The sequence below is a fragment of the Vipera ursinii genome (assembly GCF_947247035.1).
Source record: "Vipera ursinii genome assembly, chromosome: 8".
NCBI lineage: Eukaryota > Metazoa > Chordata > Lepidosauria > Squamata > Viperidae > Vipera > Vipera ursinii.
Window position 1 is genome coordinate 8,335,015 of NC_139519.1, and position 26,768 is coordinate 8,361,782.

The window sequence follows — 26,768 nt, forward strand, 5'->3', positions numbered from 1 at the left end:
CTCATAACCTCCCACACACACCCTGGGACCTGTATAAATACAGGTAGTCCTTGATTTACGACCAGTCACTTAGCAAGAGTTTGACCCCTCCCCCTAAAAAGGTACTTGCAAACCAAATTCACAGTTCTGACAGTTGTGAGATAGCTTTTGGGGTGCTTGGCAACTGCCCCGCATTTAAGGCCCTTTCCAGAGTTCTGCAGTCACATGACCACAATATTATGATGGTTTTTGCCCCCAAAACGTCCACTGGGTACACAACAGGCTTATGTAACCACTACAGGGTTTTAACAGCTGTTGCAAAAAAAAAGTTCTAAAATTGTGTATGGTCATTTGGAGACCTACTAAACAACTGGCAGAACTTCCTACCATAATTCCTGGCCCAATTTTGGCTGTAAGTCAAAGACGATCTCTGTGCAACTCCCTTTTCTGCCAAGTCTGCTCATCGTTGCCTCAAGTGATAGGGGAACAAGTACATCTCTCTCTCGCATGATATCCATGTGAAGCAATTATTAAAGTAGCTTGCAGCCAAACCTACTTCATACAATTATTAAATAGAAAAGACGGTTTGTTGTTGTTGTTTTTTTTAAAAACCTGATGGGCCATTTACCTGTGCTACAAATTCCAAAAACTCTTTCCTAACCTGAGAGAGAAGAGAGCAACATGGTTGCCAGAAGGCAAAAGAGCAAAGGCACGCGTGGGGAGATTGTTTTATCCATCCTTATCCATATACACATATATATTATATTTCATTCACATAGAGATCTGGCTTAATATCTTAAGAGAGGCATCACAGGGAAAGGCAGCATTCAAAGCTGAATCCACGCCATCCAGGACCCGGAGATTCCAACTTCCCTTCAGTCTAAGATTTGCGTCGCGGGGCAGGGAGAGGCTGGCCACAGAACCAAATAATTTAAGAGACTCCCATTGCTTCTGGGAGCTGCTGGCTGCAGATCGGGATTAATACGGGCACAGCGATTGCATTCCAAAGTCCAGGCACCAAGGCCTACTTGGCACGGTGGGAAGCTCAGCCAAGCCATCATTTCTGGAGATGCCAAAAGACAAATGTCCGTGCCAGCATGCATTTGTTCCTTGAAGAGTGATGCCCAAAACCTGCCTAAACTAGTTTAAAAAAAAAAGCCATTTGCCTTGAGGAACCCCATTCCCTCCCTCAACACCTTCCCCAAAGGTCCCTGCATGGCATTCGGAGTTGAGATGGTGATGGTGGCCCTGGCCGTCTTGCACCAGAGGCCTCCATTCCTGCAGATGTCTTTAAGAGCTGGATCGTGTTGGGTGAAAAGCAGCTTTGCTTAGATCCCTGGCAGAAACCTCCCTCTGACTGCAGTCCTGTTCAGCTTCCTGTGCTGCCCTCTCATCTAAGACTGGGGATAGACAGCCAGGATGGTGCCGTCCTCTGCTGGGCTCTGGTAGCGCTGGCGGGCGTGTTTCTCACAGTACATCTCTTCCCCAACCCAGAAATGGCCACGCATCTTCAGGTTGAGCCCACAGTCGGTGCAAACGTAGCAAGACGGGTGGCGGTAGCGGTTCTCTTGGATTTTCACAGCCTGGTATCTGGGGAAGACAGAGCAGAAGAGAGTCCGTGAAAAGGACTATCATCTACAGCAGGGGTGGTTCAAGCTTGGCAAGAGTTGTAGACTTCAACTTCCAGAAATCTTCAGCCAAGTCAAAGTCCACAACTCTTAAATTTGCCAAGGTTGGATACCCCTGATTTACAGCAAGCCAACCACTATCACCCAAGTGTCACCAACCCTCTGACATGCTTGCTTAACCAAGCATTCTCAAGGGTAAGCAGCCTGCGCTAAAGCCCTCTGAGAGTCATTATGCTTTTTGCCATCTCAGTCTTTGAAGTGACTCTGCAATGAAACAAAATAAATACATTCCCACAGATGTAATCCAGATAATCCAGGGTAGCAATTTTCTTTCTGGGCATTCCACTCACTATGCAAACTTCTTTTTGCACAGATTGTTTCTGTTGCCTCCAAGAGTGTTGATGGCCTCTTCAAAGGAGAGTGTGGAGTGATGGCTGGATTCAGCTGCTCCACCTCTTTTTGGAAACAAGCAAGCATTCAACAGTCAAGCTGGTATTTAGGGGCTGTATCGCTCATGTATACCCCAGCTCCAACTATCCAGACAAGTACATTCCAGCTAGTTGGATCTCAACTTCCATAGTTCTCAGCAGTGGCCATGCTGGCTGAGATTTCTGGGAGTTGATGTTCTCACACCTGGAAGTTACCCAGGTTGGGAAACATCAATCTAAACACAGGTCTGGGTTTCTGAAGTCAACAGACAGCGCCACGGAGCACCACTCAATGGCCACCACATTTTAGAGGTACAGTATTTCCGCATCAGGCCTCTAAAACTGGATTTCCTTTCTTAAAAATAAGTCCTTTTCAAACATTTTACAAAGAACGTAAGAACTAATACAAACTAATAAAGAGGAAAAGCAGAAAAGGAAAGATAGAAAAAAGCAAAAGTCCAGAAAGAAAGAATAAAAAGAAATAGAGGAGGCTTCTGATTTCCTTCCCAGCAAATATAAGTACCATTATGAAGTTATTTCAACAATTCAATTTCTTTTCTATTATCCACTTTCTTTTACAATGACAACTTGCCTCCAGAAATTGTGGGTGCTTCAAAACTGGAGGTCTCTAAGAAGAGGTTGGATAGATATTTGTCCGGAATGGTATACAGAATCTCCTGCTTGGGACGGGGGTGAGTCTAGACGACCTCCAAGGTCCCTTCCAACTCTCTTATTTTGTTTATTTTTAAAAAGCTTTACTTAAAACTGAAATGCTGATCTGATACCCCCCTACACAGTATCATTCACTGCACTTCTATGTTGAATACTTTGGGGGGACCCATTGCCCCCATCTCAGGCATGCAGAAATGATAAAAGCAGGTGGCCGCTATTCTGCAAACCCAACGGAAATGTTTAAAATTTTTGAAACTTTGACCATGTTTCCACATTAAGGTAAAGGTTCCCCCGCACATGCGTGTTAGTCGTTTCCAACAAGCTCAGTGTCCTAACCCACTGAGCCACCGCGTCCCTGTTTCCACATTACTATCCTCCAAAGCAAGGGTCTTCAAATTTGGCCACTTTAAGACTTGTGGACTTCAACTTCCAGAATTCCTCAGCCAGCATAGGAGTTGAAGTCCACAAGTCTTAAAAGTTGCCAAGTTTGAAGACCCCTGCTCCAAACAATCAGCAATGGGCTTTCCTGAGCTAACAAAAGCAAAATGTGGGACATTTTATGATGTGAGGGTTCAAGACGTTCTCAACATACGGCTACAGTTTGGGGCGAGAAATTTCATTGCTAACTAAGCCAGGCGGTTGTTAAGAAAGTCACTTTTTGATTTTATGACCTTTTTTTGGATAAACAAAGAGAAGAACACGGGGCAATTTGGACGGGCTGGACTACAGCACCATGTGGCTGGTACAATAAAGGTAATCCTCACTTCATGGCCATTCATTTAGCAATCATTTAAGATTTTGACACCATTGAAAGTGATTTACAACCAATTCCTGACCTAGGACCAGTGGTGGGATTTAGCTGGTTCGCTCCGCAGAGCCGGTAGCTAATTTTTGGTTGCCCGGGCCCAGAATGGACTTCTGGAAGTGGCATCCACACAGAGAACCGGCTGTTCCCATGTTTGAATCCCACCACTGCTTAGGACCATAGCTGTGGGGATAAGCACAAGAAGTGGTTTTAAGTCATTTTTTTCCAACACAGCTGTAACTTCGAGTGATCACCAAATGAATGGTCGTTAAGTGGAAGACCACCTGTATTATCGAAGGGACTATGTCCGACTACTCATTGGCTACTCTTAGCACGCTTCATCTTCATCCGCTTCTCTTTCCATCTTCCAGCCTGGCAGGTTGCACCGCCATTTCCAGTTGTGGGTTGCAAAATCACAGCCATGGAACCAGCCCTTTAATCCTACAATTACCAGCACCATCCCCAGCTCTTATTCAAACAAAAAACAAAACAAACAACCAAGGTTTGGGTGCTCTTCAGGCACAAAGCTGTCCCGAGTGCTTAGCCCTTGCCCCACCTCTGGGGTCAGCCCTTCCCAAGGATTCCTTTGAAGATGAAAAGGATGAGCAACAACTGTCCTGGAGGAAATTAGGTTCATCGTCCTCGCCCTCTTTTTATCTTTTATTTTTTTTATTGACTTTATCGCAATTCCATCCTTGCGAGCTGCCCAAGAGTCTCTCAGTTAGGAGGCATACATGTTTAATAAACTAGCTATGGAGATTCCTAATTGTGCAGGTCACAGTGGTCCCAAAGCTGGGGTGTTTTGTTTTGGTTTTTCCCCAAAAGAAAACTGCACTTTCTTGTTTTTCTTTGAAAACATTTCAAAGAGGTGAAGAGGCTTCTTGGATGAAAAATGAAATGTTTTCAAAGAAAAAAACACCAAGAAAGTCCAGTCGCCTTTTGAAAAATAAATTTGTTTAATAGTTAATACAAAAAAAAAGCCCCAAAGAAAAATGCATGCGTACATCACCACTTCAGGGCCTCAATCACTGCTCCTCTGCTTGCTAGTGCAAAATACACCCTTCCCCTGACCGAACCATCCCTACCCACTTCCTTTCTCTCTCTGTGTGTGCGTTTTTTAAAATGAAAGTTTCCTGCTAGAAATTCATTCTACATTGTCAGGGCATGCTGGCACTTCACTCTCTGTAAACAGCCGCTGGGATCTCTACCCACCAGACGGCTATAAATTACAAACCCTTTGCCCCCGTTGAAGGGTGTAAGTAAGTAGCAGGCCCTCCTCCCCAGACTCGAATCCAAACTTCCTGCAACCTGAAATAGCTCCCGTATATATAGGGAGTCCTCAGTTTATGACCACAATAAGAGGCTGGTAAAATTCACTAAGCGATGTGATCATTAAGTCAGGTGTCCTGTGGTTGCAGCTGATTTTATGGCCCTTTTTGATGTCATTCAGCGAGACATCACACGTCTGTGCCTTGCAACCTCCTGCCAGTTTCCCCTTTGTTTCTCGGAAGCTGACTGGGAAGGTGGCAAAGGATGATCCTGCGAGGGCAGGAGGATGTAATTGTCGTAAGTGTGAGCCCGTGGCCATGCACCTGGATTGTGATCACATGACCTCAGGGATGTTGTGATGGTCATAAGTAGAGGACCGATCGTAAGTCACTTCTTTCAGTGAAGCCAAAATTTTGAACGGTCGCTAAATGAATGGTTGCTAAGTGAGGACTACCTGCATTGGACCAAGCTAGCATAATGCCCAGCCACATGGTGCTATAATCCAATCCACCAAATTGCCCCATGCCCTTCTCTTTGCTTAGCAGAATAACAGAGTCGGAAGGAACCTTGGAGGTCTTCTAGTCCAACCCCCTGCTCCAGCAGGAGACCCTGTGCCATTCCAGACAAATGGCTGTCTAGACTCTTCTTAAAAGCCTCCAGTGATGGAGCACCCACAACGTCTGGAGGCAAGTCAGCCCACTTACTAATTGTTCTGACTGTCAGGAATTTTCTCCTTAGTTCTAGGTTGATAAGTTTCCATCCATTGCTTTTTTCTCCAGCCTTCAGGTGCTTTGGAGAAGAGGCTGAACCCCCCCCCCTCTTCTACATGTCAGCCCCTTCCCCTCTATTCCCCCCTATTCCAGTGCCTTTGGTACCAACCCGACTTAAGGATTAGCCATACTCACGTGATGGGGCTGTCACATTTCTCACAGATGTGCAGCTTCTGACTGCTCCCTGCCACAGCAGTGCTGACCGGCTTGTGCAAACTGGGGGAGAGCTGGCTGGGGAAATGGGTTGCCGTTCCCTCTGTCAAAGCCATAAGCAAACCGTAATTAAAAAAACATCACTGGTTTTAAAGAACGTACAATCCTATGTGTGCTAAATTTTGGGATTGCTAACAGAGTTAAAGGGGGACTGGGATAGCTATTTCAAGCTTATTAGCTCTCATCAGCCAGCCGCACCCTTCAGAGATTCCAACGGGGCTGCTTGCACTAGGCAGCTGTGTTGACCCCTAGGCCACAGGCTCTTTCTCACTTTGTCAGCTGTCAATCCTATGTATATTGACCCAGAAATGAAGTGGGGGTTTTTTTTTCCCCCCTTCTCAGTGAAAATCACATCTGCAGCCTCAAAAGAATCATTTCATCGAATTAACTTTTCTTCTTTCAATTTCAGTATTAACAGCAATTTCAGGAGTGCACATTTAGCAGGCAAATGTATCTACATAGGTTTAGAAGGGAAATATAATGGTTTATAATTTTCTCGTTTATTTCCTTTCCCATGAAGACAAAGTGGCATCCATCAGAAACGTCTGTGCCCTTACCCTCTTAGAATTACCAATTAAAGTCTGTACAACAAAGATTATAGCCCATTCGGAGGCTGGTTTAAAATGCTGCTTTATCTGCCTCTTGAATTTAGGTTTCCTCCCTTATTTACCCCCGTGGTGGAACATAGTCTTCCAAACAGAGCAGTGAACTAGACCAGCAATAAAAGGAACAACACTTTTATCCCATGAGATTATTATGTGGTAGCAATGGATTCCACAGGCCGAGCCATCAAATTTATTATTACCAGGTTTCTCTTTTTTCCAGCTAGTTTATTCTATCTTATTTCTACCCCTCCACTTGTGATTTTGAAAAGAACATGGGAAAACAAGCCCATTTTATGCTATCTGTCCTCCTAGAAACATTTCCCATAATCTAATCATATTTTGCAAGTATGTATTTCCATAACAGGGACGCGGTGTCTCAGTGGGTTAGGACGCTGAGCTTGTCGATCAGAAGGTCAGCAGTTTGGCAGGTCGAATCCCGAGTGCCGCATAACAGAGTGAGCGCCTGTTACTCGTCCCAGCTTCTGCCAACCTAGCAGTTCGAAAGCAGGTAAAAATGCAAGTAGGAAAATAGGGACCACTACGGTGGGAAGGTAACAGCGTTCCGTGCGCCTTTGGTGTCTAGTCATGCCGGCCACATGACCATGGAGACGTCCTTGGACAAGCGCTGGCTCTTCGGCTTTGAAACGGAGATGAGCACCGGCCCCTAGGAAACGACTAGCACGCATCTGCGGGGGAACCTTTACCTTTACCTTGTGTTTCCATAACCCACGTGATAAAAAAATTACTACAACAGAAAATGCTGGATTGGAACACGTTTGGATTAAAATGCAAAGCCAATTTGTACCATCGTCTTCCTTCCTTATATTCATAGATAAAACGCCCTCTCCATATTCTGCCTCTTTCACCTTTTTCATCCAATTCCAGAGCCACCTGGAGCAAGCGAAAAGTGCTGGATTGCCGTGGTGCAGCTCTTGTTTCACGGTTTTCTTGCATCAGCTTGTAGACCTCCGAGTCTCCTTCCAAATGGTACATGGTTGGCTCCGTATCCAAGCTAGAGAGAGACAAAACAGGTACAGTCAGGCTCGGGATGAAGAACAAAATGCCTCAAGGAGGACAGGACAAACTAGTATTTCACCCTTTCACAGTGCCTGAAAGAAAAGGGATGGTTGGGGCAGACCAAAGTAGGGGCTGGGGGCAATCCTTGTAGGCTGCTCTTAAGCTGCAGGTCTCTAGAGGAACAGATGAAGCCACTTCTTTGACAATGGAACTCATGTAGGACTCTCCTTGCTCCAGACAGAACAAGATTTCAGAAAGTGACTGTTCTCTATCCTGGTTTAAAGTCAGAAAAATGTTGCTTCCTGCCCTTTCAATGATAAAGAAAAAATCTCCAGTACTTCTGCTTGCTATGGTTTTCCTCTCTGAGAGACGAGATGAACCGCAACCAGCAGAAGAAGTCAATGAAGATCCAGGACACTCCTTGAGACAGGTCAATGGGATGCTAGCAGAGGGGCTCTCCCATTAGCTGAACCAAAGAGAAAAACTTCTCCCATCCAGATGTGTCCTTCAAAGCTCTTCCAGATACCTCGCCCAAAGGAAATGGAACATTCTGTAGAAGCAGCCGTGTAAGGCAGCACCTGTACCGCTTCCTTCTGCCAGAACCAGCCCCCAGAGTGTAACCAGGTTGAGGAAGGCTGAGAGTTAACCTTCCTAGCAATAGCTAATTTGGTTGCCCTCTCACCACAATTCTTTTTTTTTCTTTCTTCCTCCTTTCTTCAGAGTTGCCCAGAGTCGGAGAGTCTTGCTGTCTCTCCCGTTCTGAAAGAACAGGCAGAACACTCCCTCAACACACAATCCTTAAGACCTGCCCCGTCTTGACCTGACCTTCGTCAGCAACTCTGACGAAGTGTGATTAACCCTCACATTTCCTGGCCCAATAAAGTAACTGATGCTTAGAAAGCGCACTTTGCTGATGTGGAAGGCTTAGACACAGTAATAAAAGAAGAGGACTTCCTAGCAGGAAGGGAATTTTTCCCTAGCACCAAAATGAGTAAAACTCCTGGATGGAAAGAGGTTGTCTTCTTTTGCCCATCTCCAGCAAAAGACCTCGTGGGAGATCCACGGCCAGCCTCCCTGAGCAATTAGCAACATTTCACCTCATCTGTTCTGGTGCTCCAACTGCTTGGTGATTCAGAAATTGTGTTTTAAATCTCTCCTGAAATAAGAGTTGGGCTGGGGAGGGGTTTTTTGCGGGGTGTTGGTGGTGGTATTTATTTTGGGGTGGTGGAAATCAATCTAAAATGGAGGCCACGATTTCAGAGATAAGATGCCTATTCTTGGTTCTCAGGTAGCAAAACTGAGGTTTTGAGGGGGGTTTTTTTGGGGGGGGAGGGGAAATCATCTGAGGTACATTTTCTGTTCAGATAGTCGTGGCTTCCTGTAAATTGTAAGTTTTCTTGAACAATTAAGAGCCGGCATGTCATAGCTAAGAAAGATCATCAGAAGAAAAGAAACAAAGCACGGGGCACTACCAAGGGTGCTCAGCTTTTCCTGCTGCTATAAAGACAACAACAACAACAACAACAACAACAACAACAACAACAACAATAATAATAATAATAATAATAATATAAAAATAATAATAAATAATGATGATGATGATGATGATGGAAGGGACCTTGGAGGTCATCTAGTCCAACCCCCTGCTCAGGCAGGAAACCCTATACCATTTCGGACAAATAGCTGTCCAGTCTTTTCTTAAAAGAGAAGGAGGTTTTAAAAAGTATAAGTGGAATTGTCACCTTCCTTTTTCCTTCTTTAGGAGTCGAATTAAAAGAAAAACACATCCGTATAACTGCTAGTGCAAACTGCAGATGTAAAACGGGGCAAATGTTTCAATGCAACCTCCAATTATCCACTGGCTCTTTTTGTTTTCCCAGTAATTTTGCTAAGGTTTTTTTTTTAGAAAGAATAAAAGATAAGTAAGTAAGCAAGGAAGGAAAGAAGGAAGGAAGGAAAGAAGGAAGGAAAGGAAATAAAAGAGAGGGAGGAGAGGGAGGAAGGTAGGAAGATAAAGAGAACCCCATTTAAGAAAATAAGATTTGGATTTTTTTTTGCTGTCGTTTCATTTTAACATGAAAACGCCACAATTCATAAATATTAGATAACACAAAATGCGGGAAGCTGCCTTAGACTGGCAGATCATTTGTCTCTATCCCATTGGCACCAGCCTTCCAGTTCCTAAGGCAGATAGTCTTTACTATCATTGTTTGGGAGCAGGTGTTCTATCCCTGAATAATGGCAGGAGTGGCTTGCCACTTTTCTGTTTTGAATGGGTAGTGAGGATTTGGAAAACCCTTCTCTAGAAAAGCCACTGAAACAAGCCAGTGCTGAAGAATGAAACCGCCCCCCCCCCCACACACACACACCAGGACCTGCATCTTTGGTCATCTGAAAACATACGATACAGACTTAGGTAGAAGCTGAAAAACATTTAACGAAAAACAAGTCACAGTGGACCAGCATGGTAGATCCTGGTCCATAAGCTTCAATGAAAAGGCCTTCATCTTGCGGTGGGCTCACTTGGACTGGGCATATAACAATACTATTACATCAGTGTACAAACTGCACTCTGACAATGACTACGCTCCTATATTTAGCTCAAGGCAGTCACACCCAAACTCTGTCAATCGTTTTTTATACTGCTTCTTGAAGAGACTTGTATCAATAATAAAAAAAAAAAGAAAGACACACATGCCCTTCCTTTTATCAATAAGGAACAGAATACACACACAAAGGAAGGGTGTGGTTTGGTGGTGCAAAGTGGAAGTGGTAAATTCAACAATTCGGTTCAAAGTAGAGTTACCTTGACTGAGAGAATGGAATGGAGTGGAGTGGAGTGGAGTGGAGTGGAGTGGAGTGGAGTGGAATGGAATGGAATGGAATGGAATGGAATAGAATAGAATAGAATCTGGAAGGGACCTTGGAGGTCTTCTAGTCCAGCCCCCTGCTCAAGCAGGAGATCTTATACCATCTCAGACAAGTGACTGTCTGTTGTTGTTGTTGTAAGTTGCAAAGTCGTGTCCAACTCATCGCGACCCTATGGACAACGTTCCTCCAGGCTTTCCTGTCCTCTACCATCTTCTGGAGTCCATTTAAGCTCACGCCTACTGCTTCAGTAACTCCACCTCATTCTCTGTCGTCCCCTTCTTCTATTGCCCTCGATCTTTCCCAGCATCAGGCTCTTCTCCAGTGAGTCCTTCCTCCTCATTAGGTGGCCAAAGTATCTGAGTTTCCACTTCAGGATCTGGCCTTCTAAAGAGCAGTCAGGGTTGATCTCCTCTAGGACTGACCGGTTTGATCGCCTTGCAGTCCAAGGGACTCACAGGAGTCTTCTCCATCACCATAGCTCAAAGGCCTCAATTCTTTGGCGCTCGGCCTTTCTTATGGTCCAACTTTCACTGCCATACATTGCAACTGGGAAGACCATAGCCTTGACTATACGCACTTTTGTTGACAGGGTGATGTCTCTGCTTTTTAGTGTGCTGTCTAGATTTGCCATGGCTTTCCTCCCCAGGAGCAAGCGTCTTTTAATTTCTTGGCTACAGTCCCCATCTGCAGTGATCTTGGAGCCCAGGAAAATAAAATCTGTCACTACCTCCATTTCTTCCCCATCTATTTGCCAGGAATTGAGAGGGCCAGATGCCATGATCTTGGTTTTCTTAATGTTTAGTTTCAACCCAAGTTTTGCACTCTCCTTCTTCACTCGCAACAAGAGACTCTTCAGTTCCTCTTCACTTTCTGCCATTAGTGACTGTCTAGCCTCTTCTTAAAAACCTCCAGTGATGGAGCGCCCCCGACTTCTGGTGGCAAGCTGTTCCATTGATTGATTGACCTCACTGTTAGGAAGTTTCTCCTTAATTCCAGGTTGCTTCTCTCTCTGGCAAGTTTCCAACCATTGTTTCTCGTCCTTCCCTCTGGTGCTCTGGTGAATAACCTGGCCCCTTCTGCCTTGTGGCAGCCCCTCAGATACTGGAACACCGCTCTCCTATTTCTTCTTTTCTTTAGACTAGCCAAACCCAAGTCCCATAACCGTTCTTTGTATGTTTTAGTCTCCAGGCCTTTGATCATCTTTGTTGCTCTTTTTATCTTTTTTGTGATATGGTGACCAAAATTGGCTGCAGTATTCCAGGTGTGGTCTTACTAGGGGTTTTATAAAGCGATACTAATGCTAGTACTGCTTTATAATACTTGTGGCTAACACTGTCTCTTTAATCCATTGGCTAATAAATGGGGCCAGATAGCTTCCCTTAACCAGGAACACACACACTCCAAAAAATATTGGATTCCTACTCTCCAGATCTACCTTGTTGCCAGGGGACAAGGAATGGAAGTTGGGAGGGGCCAAATTTGAGCGGTCAGGGGCCATGCCTACAATTCATTTGTGGATTTGGCCTGTGGACAAGTGTTTCATCCATCATACCAGGAGGATGAAACACTTGTCCACAGGCAAAATCCACAAATGAATTGTAGGCACGGACCCCCAAGTCCTACATTCTTCTATCGGACAGCAAAGATCTAAAAACAGCCCATGACGTCTGCATCCTCAAGACAATTTCTAGATTTCAAATTGACCACTTAAGAGTCATTTGTAGAAGAGGGTTTTTTTTTGTTGTTGTTTTTACAAATAGACTATTTTCTGAACCCCTGTGAAGCAATTCCTTTTTTAAAAAAAGAATTCTGGCTTGCCAGTACCTGGAAGAAAGTGGATTCATGTGCATGTGTATTCAAGTAGTCCTTGACTTACAATCATTTGTTTAGTGACTGTCCAAGTTACAATGGGACTGAAAAAAATGACTTACAACCAGTCTTCACATCCCTGGCCACGGCAGCATCCCCAGGGTCATGTGATCAAGATGCAGGCGATTGGCAACCACCGTGTATTCACGATGGTTGCAGCATTCCGGTGTCATGTAATTGCTGGCTTCCGATGTGCAAAGTCAATGGGCGAAGCCAGATCTGTTTAATGACTGCGATATTCGCTTAAGAACTGCAGCCTTTTGCTTAAGAATTGTAGGAGAAAAGGTCACATCAGGTGCAATTCATTTAGCAACCGCCCTGCTTAATCATGGAAATTCTGATCCCAACTGCGGTCATAAATTGAGAACTACTGGCATGGACAAAACTGCCAGTCATTGATCCACTGAATTTGGTCAGAAAAGTCAAGATGGCAATCACAATAGTGCAATTGAAGCTCCACCTGTTTCTCTCTGTGTGTCTCTCTCCCTCTCCCTCTCGCTCTCTGTGCATGTACATTCCTGATTGCTTTGCAGGTCCAGAGTTAATGATGGAGCCTGAATACCTGGCACTAACCATCAGAATGATGAGATTCTTCCTAAGACTTTAGAAGGCTGAATACAATCAGACCAGACAATCAAAGTAAATAAATCACTGGTTTGACTCCAGGAGCAAAATCAGATCCAGATGCGGCTGATCCCCAACTGCATCCCCTCACAACTTGCTCCTACTTCAAAACTAATTTGAAAGCTGGAAAGGGGAAAATCTTTAACTTTTCTTTCACTCCGTCTCTCTGAACATATTCTCTCCTCTGGCTCATCAATAAAGAGACACTGTTGGGAAAAAAATTAGTTAAAATAATTCATCCGTTCATTTCTCCCACTTCTCCATGGAACTTGGAAAGGCAATTTAAGTCTTTTTTTAAAAAAATAAAATAAAATTTAAAAAAAACCCAACTACTACTACAACTACTTTAAAGTAAAGTAAAAAGTGTTGGAAGATCTACAGACAGAATCTGAATTGTCACCTTTGGCGATCCCTTCCTTATCTTAAATATTTATTATGGCCATTCAGTGCTAAGCCAGCATCATTTCTATTCGGCATCATCACTGTCCTAGACCAGGAGTAGGCAACCTCGGCTCTTTTAGGACTCATGGACTTCAACTCCCAGAATTCCTGAGTCAGCATAGCTGACTCAGGAATTCTGGGAGTTGAAGTCCATGAGTCCTAAAAGAGCCGAGGTTGCCTACCCCTGTCCTAGACCCTAATTAGAAACAAAAGATACTTAAGGCTAGGCTTAAGCAAACAATCCAAATTCTACATCAAGAAAAGACACGCCCCTGTCCTAGGGCAAAGGTGTCCAACCCTGGCAACTTTAAGACTTGTGGACTTCAATACCCAGAATTCCCCCAGCCAGTCATGAAAGTCCACGAGTCTTAAAAGTTGCCAAGGTTGGAAATCTCTCTCTTAGATTCTCCTACTTTAATCCATTAGAAACCAGGCAAAGCCAGTTACCTGTAACTGCGATTATGGGAAGAGGGACCTCTTTCCTGGTCCTTCCTGATCTCCCACGGGTTGGAGTATGAGTATCCACCAGGAGATGGAGAGCCATTTAATGGAGGCAGCACTGTCACTGGAGACCCCCTGGAATGGGTGGAGTTCCTTTGTTCTTGTATCTGACGTAATGGAAAAGAGACAGTAGTAGGATGACAACACATAGAAAAGGCCACCAAGATGGCCAACAAAGAGGACGGCCACAATCAATCACAAAAGTACAGTACTTTCCAAATATAACTTGTTATAACAGATAGAGCTAAACTCGTAGCATTCATTCATTTATTTATTCATTCATTCATTTCCAAACCTTTATTATTTTTACAAATAACTCAAGACAGCAAACATACCTACCGCTCTTTCTCCCTGTTTTCCCCACAACAACAACAACAACAACTTTGTGAGGGGGGATTAGGCTGAGAGACTGACTGGCCCAAAGTCACCCAGCTGGCTTTCATGCCTAAGGCAGGATTTGAACTCAGTTGCTCAACTTGCTACAGCATAGAAACTCCCCAATTACAGGTATTCAGTTTTGCAAACTTTCATTATTAACGTCCAAACTTTCATTATTAACGGCCACCTGAACAGCAGCATTTGTCTTGTTTTGTCTTTTTTAGGAGGGAGGCTAAACAATGGTAACAAATTCTAGTAATATAGGCACGAGGCTAAAAGGCAGATTGATCCCTGTGCATTTCAGCAGTCAGTCCTACAAAAATATACAATAATATCACAACCCACATATTCTCCTAGAGTCTAGACCAGGGGTAGGCAACCTTGGCTCTTTTATGACTCGTGGACTTCAACTCCCAGAATTCCTGAGCCATGTCTGGCTCAGGAATTCTGGGAGTTGAAGTCCACGAGTCATAAAAGAGCCAAGGTTGCCTACCCCTGGTCTAGACCAATGATAGTGTACCTTTAGAAAATGCCTAATTGATACACACACACACACACACGGACAAAAGAGAAAGAATTCTCTTGTTTTAATTGCCTTGTGAACCGCCCTGGGTCCTGCAGGAGAACGGCAGTATATAAGTTTAATAAATAATAAATAATAATAATAATAAATAACATATCTCTCCCATATCTAGGCCACCTGAACAGCAGCATTTGGCTCTGAGTGTTGAAAAATGCTGGAGTGTCACCCAAAATGTCATGGTGTGTCACCTATGAACGCAAGTCATCACTGTCCTTGACCCTAATTAGAAACAAAAGATACTTAAGACCAGGCTTAACCAAACAATCCAAATTCTACATCAAGAAGAGACAAGATTTGGCAACCTAAATAAATGATGTCAGGATTAGATAAATAACCACACAGAAGGAAGGAAAACGGGACAATTAAAAGGGATGGGGTAAAATGTCTCACCCCCAAAACCACAGGAATGCAATCTGGCCAACTGGCTGTTTAGATTTCAGCAGGCATTGCCAGCAATCTTTCAAATAAATCTTCTCAACCAGCCACAGAAGCTAGAAATATGTTTTTGTAAAACATTACAAAACCCTGCAAGTCTCAGGAGGCCAAACTGCATATCCAAATATCCCTGGCTTTTCTGCACCCTTGTAACTGTTATGCACACACAACCAACACAGATGGTCAAGTTCTATCAAGTCTAAATGTTCCTCATAGAACCACTACTTCACCCTTACCCTGCAAGCCTCTGATAAGCCAAAGTCTTTCTTGCAGGGTAGAATGCAAACTTGTTATGAGTACAATAGTTATTGGGGGTTTCGGGACGTGAAATCTTTTTTTAAAAAAACTTTTATCACAAATCAGAAGGAGATCCTCATCAATGCTATTTTTAAAACTATTAAAAGTTTTTAAAAGCATGTATTTGAGAAAGAAGGGTACCAAAGATATTGGCTTACACCAGCTTATTAAAGGTAAAGGTAAAGGTCCCCCCGCACATGCATGCTAGTCGTTTCCGACTCTAGGGGCCGGTGCTCATCTCCGTTTCAAAGCCGAAGAGCCAGCGCTTGTCCGAAGACGTCTCCGTGGTCATGTGGCCGGCATGACTAGACGCCATTATCCATGGTTTATTAAGACTAGCCAAAGGGAAAAATCTTGGGAATTCTGTACACTCCCACCATGGACCTTGCGGGATTCCGAACATTTATTTCACAGCCAAATGCAATCAAGCAGATAGGGAAGACTGTCATGCAAGAGACCTCTACCTCAAAGACACATCTTTGCTACAAACTTTGTGTAGACTTTGGAATGTGCTCCTATTTCGGTCTCAGTTCCCTCCTGTAGAATGCCAACTGATGGAAGGGTATCACACAACAATGACTGCTAGACACTGTTCAAAGTTAGAAATGGCAGTCGAGACCCCATCACAGCACCACAAAGTCAACTACAACGAGACTTCCCAGGGGTTCCATCACAGCACCACAAAGTCAACTACAATGAGACTTCCCAGGGGTTCCATCACAGCAACACAAAGTCAACTACAATGAGACTTCCCAGGGGTTCCATCACAGCAACACAAAGTCAACTACAACGAGACTTCCCAGGGGTTTCCATGGGCTTTAGAACACATGCATTACCTCACCAGAAGAACATGTGGCATTCATTGAGAAGGTCTTCGAAACAAGCCACATTAGATAGTATTATCAGAACAAAGACAGCCACTTGTGCTAGGGAGTATTCACATTGGCTCTTGAATAGTTCTAAAATTAAACGTGTAACCCACACTGAACTCATTTCCTGAAAGGGTGCATGTGTGTGTGTGTGCGGGGTGGGGTGGGGGAGCACATTCTTGGATAGATACTCATTCTTCAGCTCCAACAGTTAATCCTTGCCCTGAAGCCTTGGGTGGACCTACCCATATCTGATGGGGTAACATTTAGTACAAAAGTCAACCTGCTAGGACTTTCCTTCACTCCTGACCAGAAGAGGGCACTCACATTTTTGAAAGAATTTTTCCAGGGCTGATGAGAACATCATGATAGTCAAATTAGAAAAGGCTGCAGGGGAAGAAGAAAAAGGGAGGGTGAAAAGTCTGACCCACTGAATCTGGGTGGCCACCAAGTATGCTAATCGGAGAAGGTAGCGTAGGCAATATTAAAGACGGTGTTGACAACAGCTTCCAGGAAGATGGTATTTAAGATGGGAAGCATCAGCAGGATTGAGGAAAGTTGGTTAAAGTTTTGCAAGTATGAACCCGGCAAAGGATCTCCCATCATTGTTTGCTGGAGTCCCCAAAATCTGAATGTTGTCTCTCCCTCCACCCTCCAGTTCCTTTTAACCCCTATTTCAATCTCCCATCTTGTATAACTGCAGTCAATTTGCCTTAGCAAGAACTATAAATTACGTTCACTCTCTTAGAAATTTGTATCAAATTGATACCTGAAGCTTTGGTCGGTCGGTCGGTCTGCCTGTCTATCAAAAGCAATTTCCTTAAAATGCACCACTACTAAACGGAGCTGGTATACTGAATTTCCTGATCGCGTCCCACAAGTCCAACTTATTTTCCTTGGCTAGCCTGGGTGCCACAAGAGATACAATATCCTTTGCGCCAAGTAGCCCAAGGCTATCAACATGGTCAGCAAGACTGTAGCTCAGTAGCGAAGTTCTGCATGCTGAGCAATCTCAGGTGGGATCCTCAGCATCCTCAGGTAGAAGTCCAGAGAGCAGATGATGGAAAATATCTTCACTTGAGATCTTGGGAGAGTCTAACTTGAGTCATCTATGTTCAATACCAATTTTACTCATCTCTTTCCATTCCATCTTAGAGAAGCTGTAGAGGTTTGGATTCTAATGTCGAAAATATTAAATTGAAAGTAGGCAAGATAAAATCACTCCTGATTAGGCAAATAGCTCATAGCAAAACGAGTAGTTTCACAGTTTCGCTAATGACTCAACATTTTTAAAAGTTCTAACAGGGAAACTAGAATGCTTTGGTGACTGCTGGGTGGCTATAGGTTCCTTGCCTTAATTTGTGCCAACCCCACCCATTTCTAGCAACAAAAAAAAAGATGTGGTGCCATAGTTATATCGTGACTGAATTATTAGAAGTTGCTCCGCGTGGAGCTGCCTTTGAAATACATCCAGGAATTCCCAAGGTCCTATAATGCTGCAACCTGATTCTTAACTGGAATGAGTCATTATGGACACGCAACTCCTCTGGCTCAGCGTTCATGATTTACTTTGGGTCCAATAAAGAACGCTTGTCAGGTTCCAATGGCTTAAGGGTGGGGCTACTGAAAGGACGGTCTCCTCCCATGTAAGCTCCTTGGCTCATTAAGATCTTCTGGAAATGCAGAATGAGCATTGTTTTCACAAGACAAAACATCTGGATGGAAGCAGAGAGACCCCCAGAGATCTGACTAAGGCTGGTTGACAAGGCCAGAGGGTTTGCACTATGACTTGCAGTAGGGGGTCCTGCTGGGATATTTTAAAAACATTTCTTTGGTATTGTGCAGAAAATGGCACAACTGTGGTTTTGTTTTTGTTTTTTGATGATAACATCTGCTTAATTTCAGCAATGTAATTGGCAAGAGCAGAAAAGAAATCGCTTTGGGGCTACATTTTCCCCTCCCGTCCTGTAAACCATTATGTGCTTGAAGAACTCTGATGAATGAGGATTGTCTGCAAGTGTTTAGGATAGAGCCTTTGAGAAGATAATTCCCACTCTCCTTTTTAAGCCATAAAGGTCTATCATAGGTATGTGGAAGAGTCACATTAGTGGACTTGTTTGCAAAGTACACAGGATGGAGTCAGGCCTACATTCCTGCCTTGTGTTTTCACTGCTCCCTAATTCAGTTGGCTAACCCATCCAGGACACCAAGGAATTGCAGCTTATTATTATTCTCCCCTTATTCCTTTCAACTGCCAGAACAGTTTGGATGAAAAAAGGGTGAATGATTTGCTAAGTGGGGATCTGATAATCTAGTGTAATACCATGATACCACACTGGCTCATTTATCTTCTAATATCAGCTTTGGGACTTGAGTTACCCCCAAATCAGACACTCCTCAATTACAGTCACAAAGCTCCAATCTTAATTTCTTCAGTGTTTACATTTTTGCGTTTTCAGACCAGCCTGTTCTTCTCCCGGCTCCTGATTTGAGCCGTTTCTTAGCTATATACCCCCCACCAGCAAATTTGCTTGCCAATAGAAGCTAGAAGCATTGTGATCTGGGCCAGCTGGCAGCCAACCACATCCATTTTAACTACCCACATCAGCCTCAACAAAGCTTTCACATATGTTTGAGATTCAGCTGGCTGCTGTAGAGGATTTATTCCAGCATCAAACAAAAGGGACCACTGGAGGCCTACCAGTGAATGCATAATATCCATCGCAGCTCTTAAGGTGATAGCTTATTGTCTCCAGTCCTAGGTTAGCCTTAGTAAAAAGCCTGAAAGGTACTCTTGGAAGAATCCACCTGAATGAAAGTTCTGTACTCAGGTAAACCCAGAATACAGAATAACTGAAGTTGGAAGGGACCTTGGAAGTCTTTTGGTCCGATGCCCTGTTCAAGCCAAGAGACCCTGTACCATGCTGGACAATTGGCAGTCCAAGCTCTTCTTTAAAATCTCCAGTGATGCACAACATCTGTTACTTCTTGTCCTGCCCTCAGGTGCTTTCGAAAGTAAGTTAACACCCTCTTCTCTGTGAACCCCTTCACATACTGGAAGACTGGTCTCTGGTATCAGGTCAGCCCAATCCTTCTCTTAGGTAGGCTAGACATAAGTTTCCTCAGATGCATTTTATATGGTGCTCACCCTTTTCTGACATGCCCCTTTCTGACATGCTTCAGGTCTATTGGGCTGCTCTGCCCCTTCTCTTTCCAACCTCTAAGGTAAAGGTAAAGGTTCCCCCGCACACGCATGCTAGTCATTTCTGACTCTAGGGGCTGGAGCTCATCTCCGTTTCAAAGCCGAAGAGCCAGCGCTTGTCTGAGGACGTCTCCGTGGTCATGTGGCCGGCATGACTAGACGCCAAAGGCGCAGGGAACGCTGTTACCTTCCCACCGTAGTGGTCCCTATTTTTCTACTTGCATTTTTACGTGCTTTCGAACTGCTAGGTTGGCAGAAGCTGGGATGAGTAACAGGCGCTCACTCTGCTACGCGGCACTCGGGATTCGACCCGCCAAACTGCCGACCTTCCGATCGACAAGTTCAGTGTCCTAACCCACTGAGCCACCGCGTCCCTTAAATACCAACCTAAAATTCCAACCTCTAGCAGCTTCTTAATCCAAAGACGTATTTTTTTTCGCTAGACAAACAGTAAATCCTCCTCGGCACTCCAGCTGCTCCTGCTTAAAAACCTCGGAGACAGAAGGAAAAGAAGAAAGCCCTTCCTAAACAGAAGCAAATGTTTCTGGGAATGGCAGACGGCAGGAGACTTGACAGAATTGCACTCATCAGCAATGCACGTGATCTCCTTTAGCCCCCTCCACCCAAGAAACAAAGGAATCTGTAAGAATAGACATTTTCAGAAGAGACCGTCTAGTCCAGGGGTAGGCAACCTCGGCTCTTTTATGACTCGTGGACTTCAACTCCCAGAATTCCTAAGCCAGCAGCTGGCTCAGGAATTCTGGGAGTTGAAGTCCATGAGTCATAAAAGAGCCGAGGTTGCCTACCCCAGGTCTAGTCTAGCCTTCCCTAACCTGGTACACTCTGATCTGTTAGGTCAGAAATCCCATCAAGCTGTTCCCCCCCCCCCAGTGGCCTCCTTTTCCTCTCTAATGAGTACCTCTGAGTCTTTGATCCCAACATACCTACCTCTCTTGCACACCTGTAAAGCTAGCTTCAGGTTAACCCTCTTTCATCAAACTTTTCATATCGATCTGTGAGCTTTGGTTAAATCATTTCCATTTTCTTAAAGAGACCTGTAGAAAAACTGTATCATTCTCTGGAATGCAACACATCTTCCGACTTTTCCACAGCAACTCCTCTAGCAACTGTTTTGGAGACAGCCTTACGTTTGCTGCCCTTTTTATAACCTATTCTGAACTAGAAGACGATAGTTTAACTGGTCAGACAAGGAAAGGACAGGAGAGCTACCAATCTAATAATACTACCGTGTTTTGTTGAATTATGCCGGCAAAATTACCGTAAGCTGTCAGTAAAGACAATAACCCCCTGGTGTATCCACATTTGAGATACTTGTTCAATGAAGGTTATCCCATCTTAGAAAGGGATAAATGTACAGTAATATGGAGCACGGTGGCTCCTATGTTAGGAAGCTCAGTTGACAATAAACAAGCCCATGTTTGGGACCCAAATGCTGCTGTGTGACCGGGTGAGCTCTCGTCATTCGCTCCAGCTCCTGCTGACCTAGCAGTTTGAAAGTGAGTAGATAAATAGGTACCAGTTTTATGGGTTCATCAACAAAGACATGATGCCGCAACTGGGCATCCCCGGGGCAACAGTGATGTCACGGGCCGATCCTTTCAACCCGGAAGTGCTTGGCTGCTTCTAACCCGAACGCAAGCGACTATACTGGAAGAGATACGCACACTTTCCTTATGAAGAACTGTCAGGGCTTTAGTAGACTTTAGGATCTTTTAACAGCCCAAGGATGCATCTAACATTTGGGGAGACTGAAGATTTCAAACTAGATGGGGCAACCTTACCCCATATGCAGTCGGGAATGCTTTTGGAGAGGCAGTGATATGCCTATTTTTGAGAATACACTGTAATGTTTCATTTATTTCTCATCCTCAAATGAGAAAGAAATGCTGCCTCCACTTTCAGTAATCCTGGTTAGAACGGCTTTCAAAGACCACATAGAGAGGAATGGACAAGGAATCTGTTTTCCATTTCCCATATTGCTTTAATATATGGTCACTCAAGAAAGCAAATTGGCAATTGATTCAATACAGTCAAAATAAATCTTCACATAAACCTCAAATCATGTATGGAATATTTTGCCACGGAAACAAAACGGCTACTGACTTGGAGGCCTAGTTCTTTTCTTGTTCCCCACCCCCACCTGTCCTTCTTTCTTATTTGCTTTCCTTTAATGTTATTTTTTAAGATCATAAGCCCAACAGTGGGCTTTCTACATTATATTTTCAACCCTTCTTCAGGCGTTCCTTTCGGCTGAAGGGGCTGAAAAAAAATGATTCTGAATAAATAACAACAAATTCACAAAGGAAGCATGGTTTCTCACTTGCTACGTGGAACCTCATGTTTGCTAAATGTCACTCAGTCAAGACCACCAGCTGTGAACGCCTTTAGTTCAATCCCGGATTAAATGAATCTTACATTCCCCCATGTATCTCTCTAGGCACCCAAACTCTCTGAATATTATGAGGAAAAAAAGGGCCATCTATAGCAGGGGTCTTCAAACTCGGACCTTTTATGACTTGTGGACGTCAACTCCCAGAATTCCTCAGCCAGGCACACGTGGCTGAAAGAGGTTCCTCCTTGTTCTGAAACTCAAGCTGAACAGACCATTCTAGAAGTAACATCAATTCCCATGATCTCCCTTTCTGCAAAGTTGCCCCGTTAAGGAATTTTCTGGAGAAAGTAAGATAAAGGAGAACCAGCCAGGCCCAAGCATCAGTTCATTAGCCTCCAACCCTCAAAATCTGAGCCCTCAGGAGAAGGCAACTGCTGGGTTGGGAGGTGGTCAACCAAAACAGGGCCAAGAACAAAAGCAAATAAATACTGGAAGGGAAAGAAAATGATGAGGAGAAAGCAAGACCTTGTAGAGCTGGGATGAATAAGATGCCAGCTGGCAAGCAGTGTGTTTTGGGCCAACGTCTCCTCCCAAAAATTTGGGCTTGAAAAACAGCCCCAGAATATATCAAAAACACAGACAGGCCAGTCTCTGGAGCCAAAGCAAGCAAACAAACAAGAGCTCCAGCCCAAGAGCAACAGCTGAGGGAAATGCCAGGACACATGGGCATGGAGACAAGACCTCAAAGACTATAGGAGGAGAGACAGAAAAAGTTCCTTAGGAGGGCAGAAGCATTCCAGAAGATCGCCCTGGGAAGTTGGCTTACAAACTCCGAAAATGCCCAGTACAATTGCAGGGGAAAGTGCAGCCAAGCAGTACATCTGTAGTGTGGAAATAATCATCGTGATAATCATAACTACAGTCAACAACAATTAAGAGCTTTCAATGGTTCTGAGAGTTCCACATTCATTAACTCGTCATTTTCACAAAAAGACATTTAATGACTTCTCTCCTCTTCCCCCTTAGTGCAGGTGAGAGACTGAAGCTGAGAACGTGCCTAAGGCCACCAAAGTCAGTTCACAGCCACGTTAAGATTCAAAATGGAGTTCAAAGCTCAGTCCTGCAGCCATAACACCCCATGAACTTGCACTCTCATTTAAATGTTGTCCCCAAAACAATCTTCATGTTTCCATTTCTGGACACATTCTGGCAAGAAAAAAGGAGCAGCATTGCAGGATGAACATTCTTGAGAATCCAGATTGAACAACATACAAAAGCATTAAGTCCAACCAGTTTGATGTGTCCTTCAGGGCTCAGGATTACATTGACTAAGGGTGGAGAAAAATGTTGAGTTGAATATTTTTGTAAGATTATAGTTTCACAGGGCAGGGCACTATCTTTAGCTTCTGACATCTGCTTAAAGCCTTCAGGATGTAAGCAATTCATCTATGGATTTAACTGAACTATTGATTTGAATAAACTAATGCAGTAAAATCTGCTTCCCATACCAAAATGCAGCCACTGAAATTGTACAAGTGAAGCAGATTTGTTTCAGTGTATTTAAAATGAATACTTCATTTCAGGATTACACAATCTCCAATTGTGTTAACCCTTTTGTTTTTCCACCAGTGGAGACTGGAACTGATTTTGATCAAACATAAGAAGGTGGGGGGGGGAGAAAGTAAGATAGAGTGACTAAAAGTTTTCTCATGGGAAAACACTTTAGACAGTCTAGTTATCAAAGTGGTCCTGATTTCCAAGAAACTAATAGTAGATATACATTTTTAAAGCTTCATGGCGTCCAGTCTAGAGAATAGGGCTAGGATGACATGATAGTAGTGTTCCAAAATTTGAGGGGCTGCCACAAAGAAGAGGGGAGGGGGCGTCAATCTATTTTCCAAAGCACCAGAAAGCAAGACAAGAAACAATAGATGGAAACTAATCAAGGAGAGAAGTAACCTGGAACTAAGGAGAAATTTCCTAATGATGAGAACAATTAACCAGTGGAACAGCTTACCCCCAGAACTTGTGGGTGCTCAAGGTTTCTAAGAAGACATTGGACAGCTGCTTGTCTGGAATATTATAGGGTCTTCTGCTTGAGCAAGGGGTTGGACTAGAAGACCTCCAACGTATCTTCAAACTCTGTCATTCTGTTCTGTTTATCATAGGGGAGCTTAGCAATTTCCATAGAGATAACTGGATTCTCTCTTAGACCTTCTATCACGTTTAATTCTATTAATTATTACAGCCATGGACACCCCACTCACATCTGCATCAATATCCTTCAAGTCCCATCCCATCCTCATTATCAAATAAAAGCAAACCAATATTGCTTTTAACTGAATAAGAAAGAGAACCTTTTCTTTTCTTTCTTTCTTTCCTTTTTTTTAGAAATAAGTGATTGAGAAATACATTCAAACGAAGACAGCAGGATGCAGGGATGGGCAACCTTTGGCCAGTCAAAGGCAATACTTAATATTTCTGATGGCATAAAAAAGTGAAGTGAGCAAGAAAGCAATACGAGATGAGTGGGGCCAGATCATGTATGTGGACAGAAGCAATTTTTTCCCTTTATTTTCCAAGATGTTTGGATAGTGATGTAGGTTGCCTCCAATTTGAAAGTGTGCAAAGGCTATTTTAAGAGTTATGGTATAGCCATTATATTGAATATGGCCACTGAATTTCTCAGAAGGCTCTGAGAATTGTAAAACTGAGGGCAAGGGACCTTGGTCTAGACCAGGGGTAGGCAACCTGAGCTCTTTTATGACTCGTGGACTTCTGGGAGTTGAAGTCCACGAGTCATAAAAAAGCCCAGGTTGCCTAGCCCTGGTCTAGAAGATGACAAAGCACTGTTATTTACACTACTTGCAAATAAAAGAGTGGAGGGGGTGGAGAAGAAATATAACCTGATACAATTCTTGAGAGTTAAGATCTTCTCAGGTGACTGCTAATATCACTGAAAAGCTTAGCTGTTTAACTTCGAGTTCTCTAGACTTTCTGCTGCACTTCGAAGCATCATGAGAGGCTGCAAAGTCGCACCAGGGGTTCCCTCATGAACTACCTGAACAGGTCTCTTTGGCTGAGGCAATTGTGGATTTGCTTGCAGAAGACACTTTAATAGGCCTCAGGAGGAAGGACTTCAACCTGCCCCTTGTGTAAAAGATGCAAGCAGCATCTCCCCAAACTGGTTCTGCCTCCCTGGATCCCATTTGTTGCTTGGAGACATCCGGCAGAAACAAGCAAAAGTCCTCAGCCAGCCAGGTGTGCTGTGGGCTGCAGAGACATGTGCAGGAGAGCATCCAGTTCAAAGCAACAAGATCACAACAGCTGAGACATAGGCCTAAAGGGCCAACAGAGGCTAGAGAAGTCCCTTGGCTAGCTGAGAGCAATGGAGATGAATGACTTGGAAGCCGTCAGCTTAGAGTTGATAATACAAGTTCTATAAAAGGGAAAGAGGATAGCAGGTCGAACCATTGTTAATTTTTTTTCACCTTTGATCACATTACACAAATATTAGCTGACTATGCTTCCGTGGGCATATGGCTCCTGTTATGATGGTCCCTGCTGCTAAAGCTATTAAAGAAACAGAAAATTCAGCCAAGTACAGGGGTTTAACTGCATTTCTTACAAGGTCCCCCCTGTACCGTTTTTTCCCATGCTCCTCCTGGTCTTTCCCCACAGTCAAATTGTTTCCTATAAATCACCTGTGACACAAATATGCTTTTTTCCAGAACAAAGTGCTCAGGGTAGCTATACTTAAGTATCATCTAACCAAGATTCCAGGGAATCCCAAAAATAGTTTGAGCTCCCACACTTTACCTGTCTGTTGCTTGACTCCTGCTGACTCTGAAGTGAAGTCCCCATTGACTGGAAGCTAAAAGAGAGAGAGAGAGAACAGAAACATGGAAATGGGTGTGCTTATTATGGATAAGAAAGAGGAAGAAGTATGTGCTTAGGGCAGTTTTCTCAATCGTAACGATTTTAAGATGTATGGACTTCAGAGTTCCCCAGCCAGCTATGTTGGCTGGGGAATTCTGGAGTTTTAATCCCATTTATATCCCACCCTTCTCCGAAGACTCAGGGCAGCTTACACTCTAAGCACAAATCAATGTGCTTAGCAATAGCCTTCATTCTATGTATATGCCTGCTTATTAGGGCTTTTGCCCCCCCCAAGCAGCATTATTACAAAGTCAGCTTATTGCCCCCAACAATCTGGGTCCTCATTTTACCTACCTCGGAAGGATGGAAGGCTGAGTCAACCTTGAGCCTGGTGGGATGCGAACCTGCACTAATTGCAGGCAGCTGGTGTTACTTAAGGAGGCATCAGCCCACTGCTCCACCAAGGTTGATATTCACACATCTTAAAATGACTAAAGTTGAGAAACGCTGGTGTAGAGCATGAAGAGATAATGTTGGGAGACCAACAAAATCCATCAGCTCCAAGTATAATGTCCTGTTAAGGCATCTAAGACAGCTTACTCCTTACCCCAAACACATCTAACCTCCAAGCTTAAAATAATCTATCGGGGCTACCTTCTAAAAACCAGGTAGACAACTAAAAATCGAAAAGCAGAGTCAGAAAATCAAATCTTGCCGAACTGCTATAGCAGAATCCAAATCAAAATGACACTTAGATTAGAAAAGGGAGGACTGGAGACCGTAATGAGTGGCTAGTGAGCATCGTGTCACATTATTTTTAAAAGGCAGGAGAGCTTTTGTTTACAAGTACAGTAGAAGCCTGGCCTGCATGATGAAGAGACGTTTGAAAGGCTGGCCAAACAAAAGGCAAGTTATGGGAAGCAATGCAAAACATTACAGATTAGACTGAAATAATAGCACCTGCTGGTTCATATTAAAACCGGCTCACGTTTCATTTAGGCACACCAGAAAGCAGATACCGGTCCACTGCATTATTTCATGGCAAAATCCTTAAACACATTACTGTTAAACAAAGTTTAT

General features: G+C 43.8%; 1 protein-coding gene across 1 annotated transcript in view; it reads right to left on the minus strand.

Annotated features, from left to right (window-relative positions):
• Positions 1 to 898: 898 nt before the first annotated feature.
• The window catches only part of PDLIM2 (PDZ and LIM domain 2), a 44,492-nt gene continuing 18,622 nt past the window's right edge, over positions 899 to 26,768 (minus strand). The window contains exons 6-10 of the mRNA XM_083368468.1: positions 25,629 to 25,683; positions 13,639 to 13,799; positions 7,236 to 7,381; positions 5,687 to 5,807; positions 899 to 1,569 (exon numbers count right to left, since the gene is read on the minus strand). Coding sequence (XP_083224594.1) covers positions 1,374 to 1,569; positions 5,687 to 5,807; positions 7,236 to 7,381; positions 13,639 to 13,799; positions 25,629 to 25,683 — 679 coding nt within the window. The 3' untranslated portion in view covers positions 899 to 1,373. The remainder of the gene's footprint in view (positions 1,570 to 5,686; positions 5,808 to 7,235; positions 7,382 to 13,638; positions 13,800 to 25,628; positions 25,684 to 26,768) is intronic.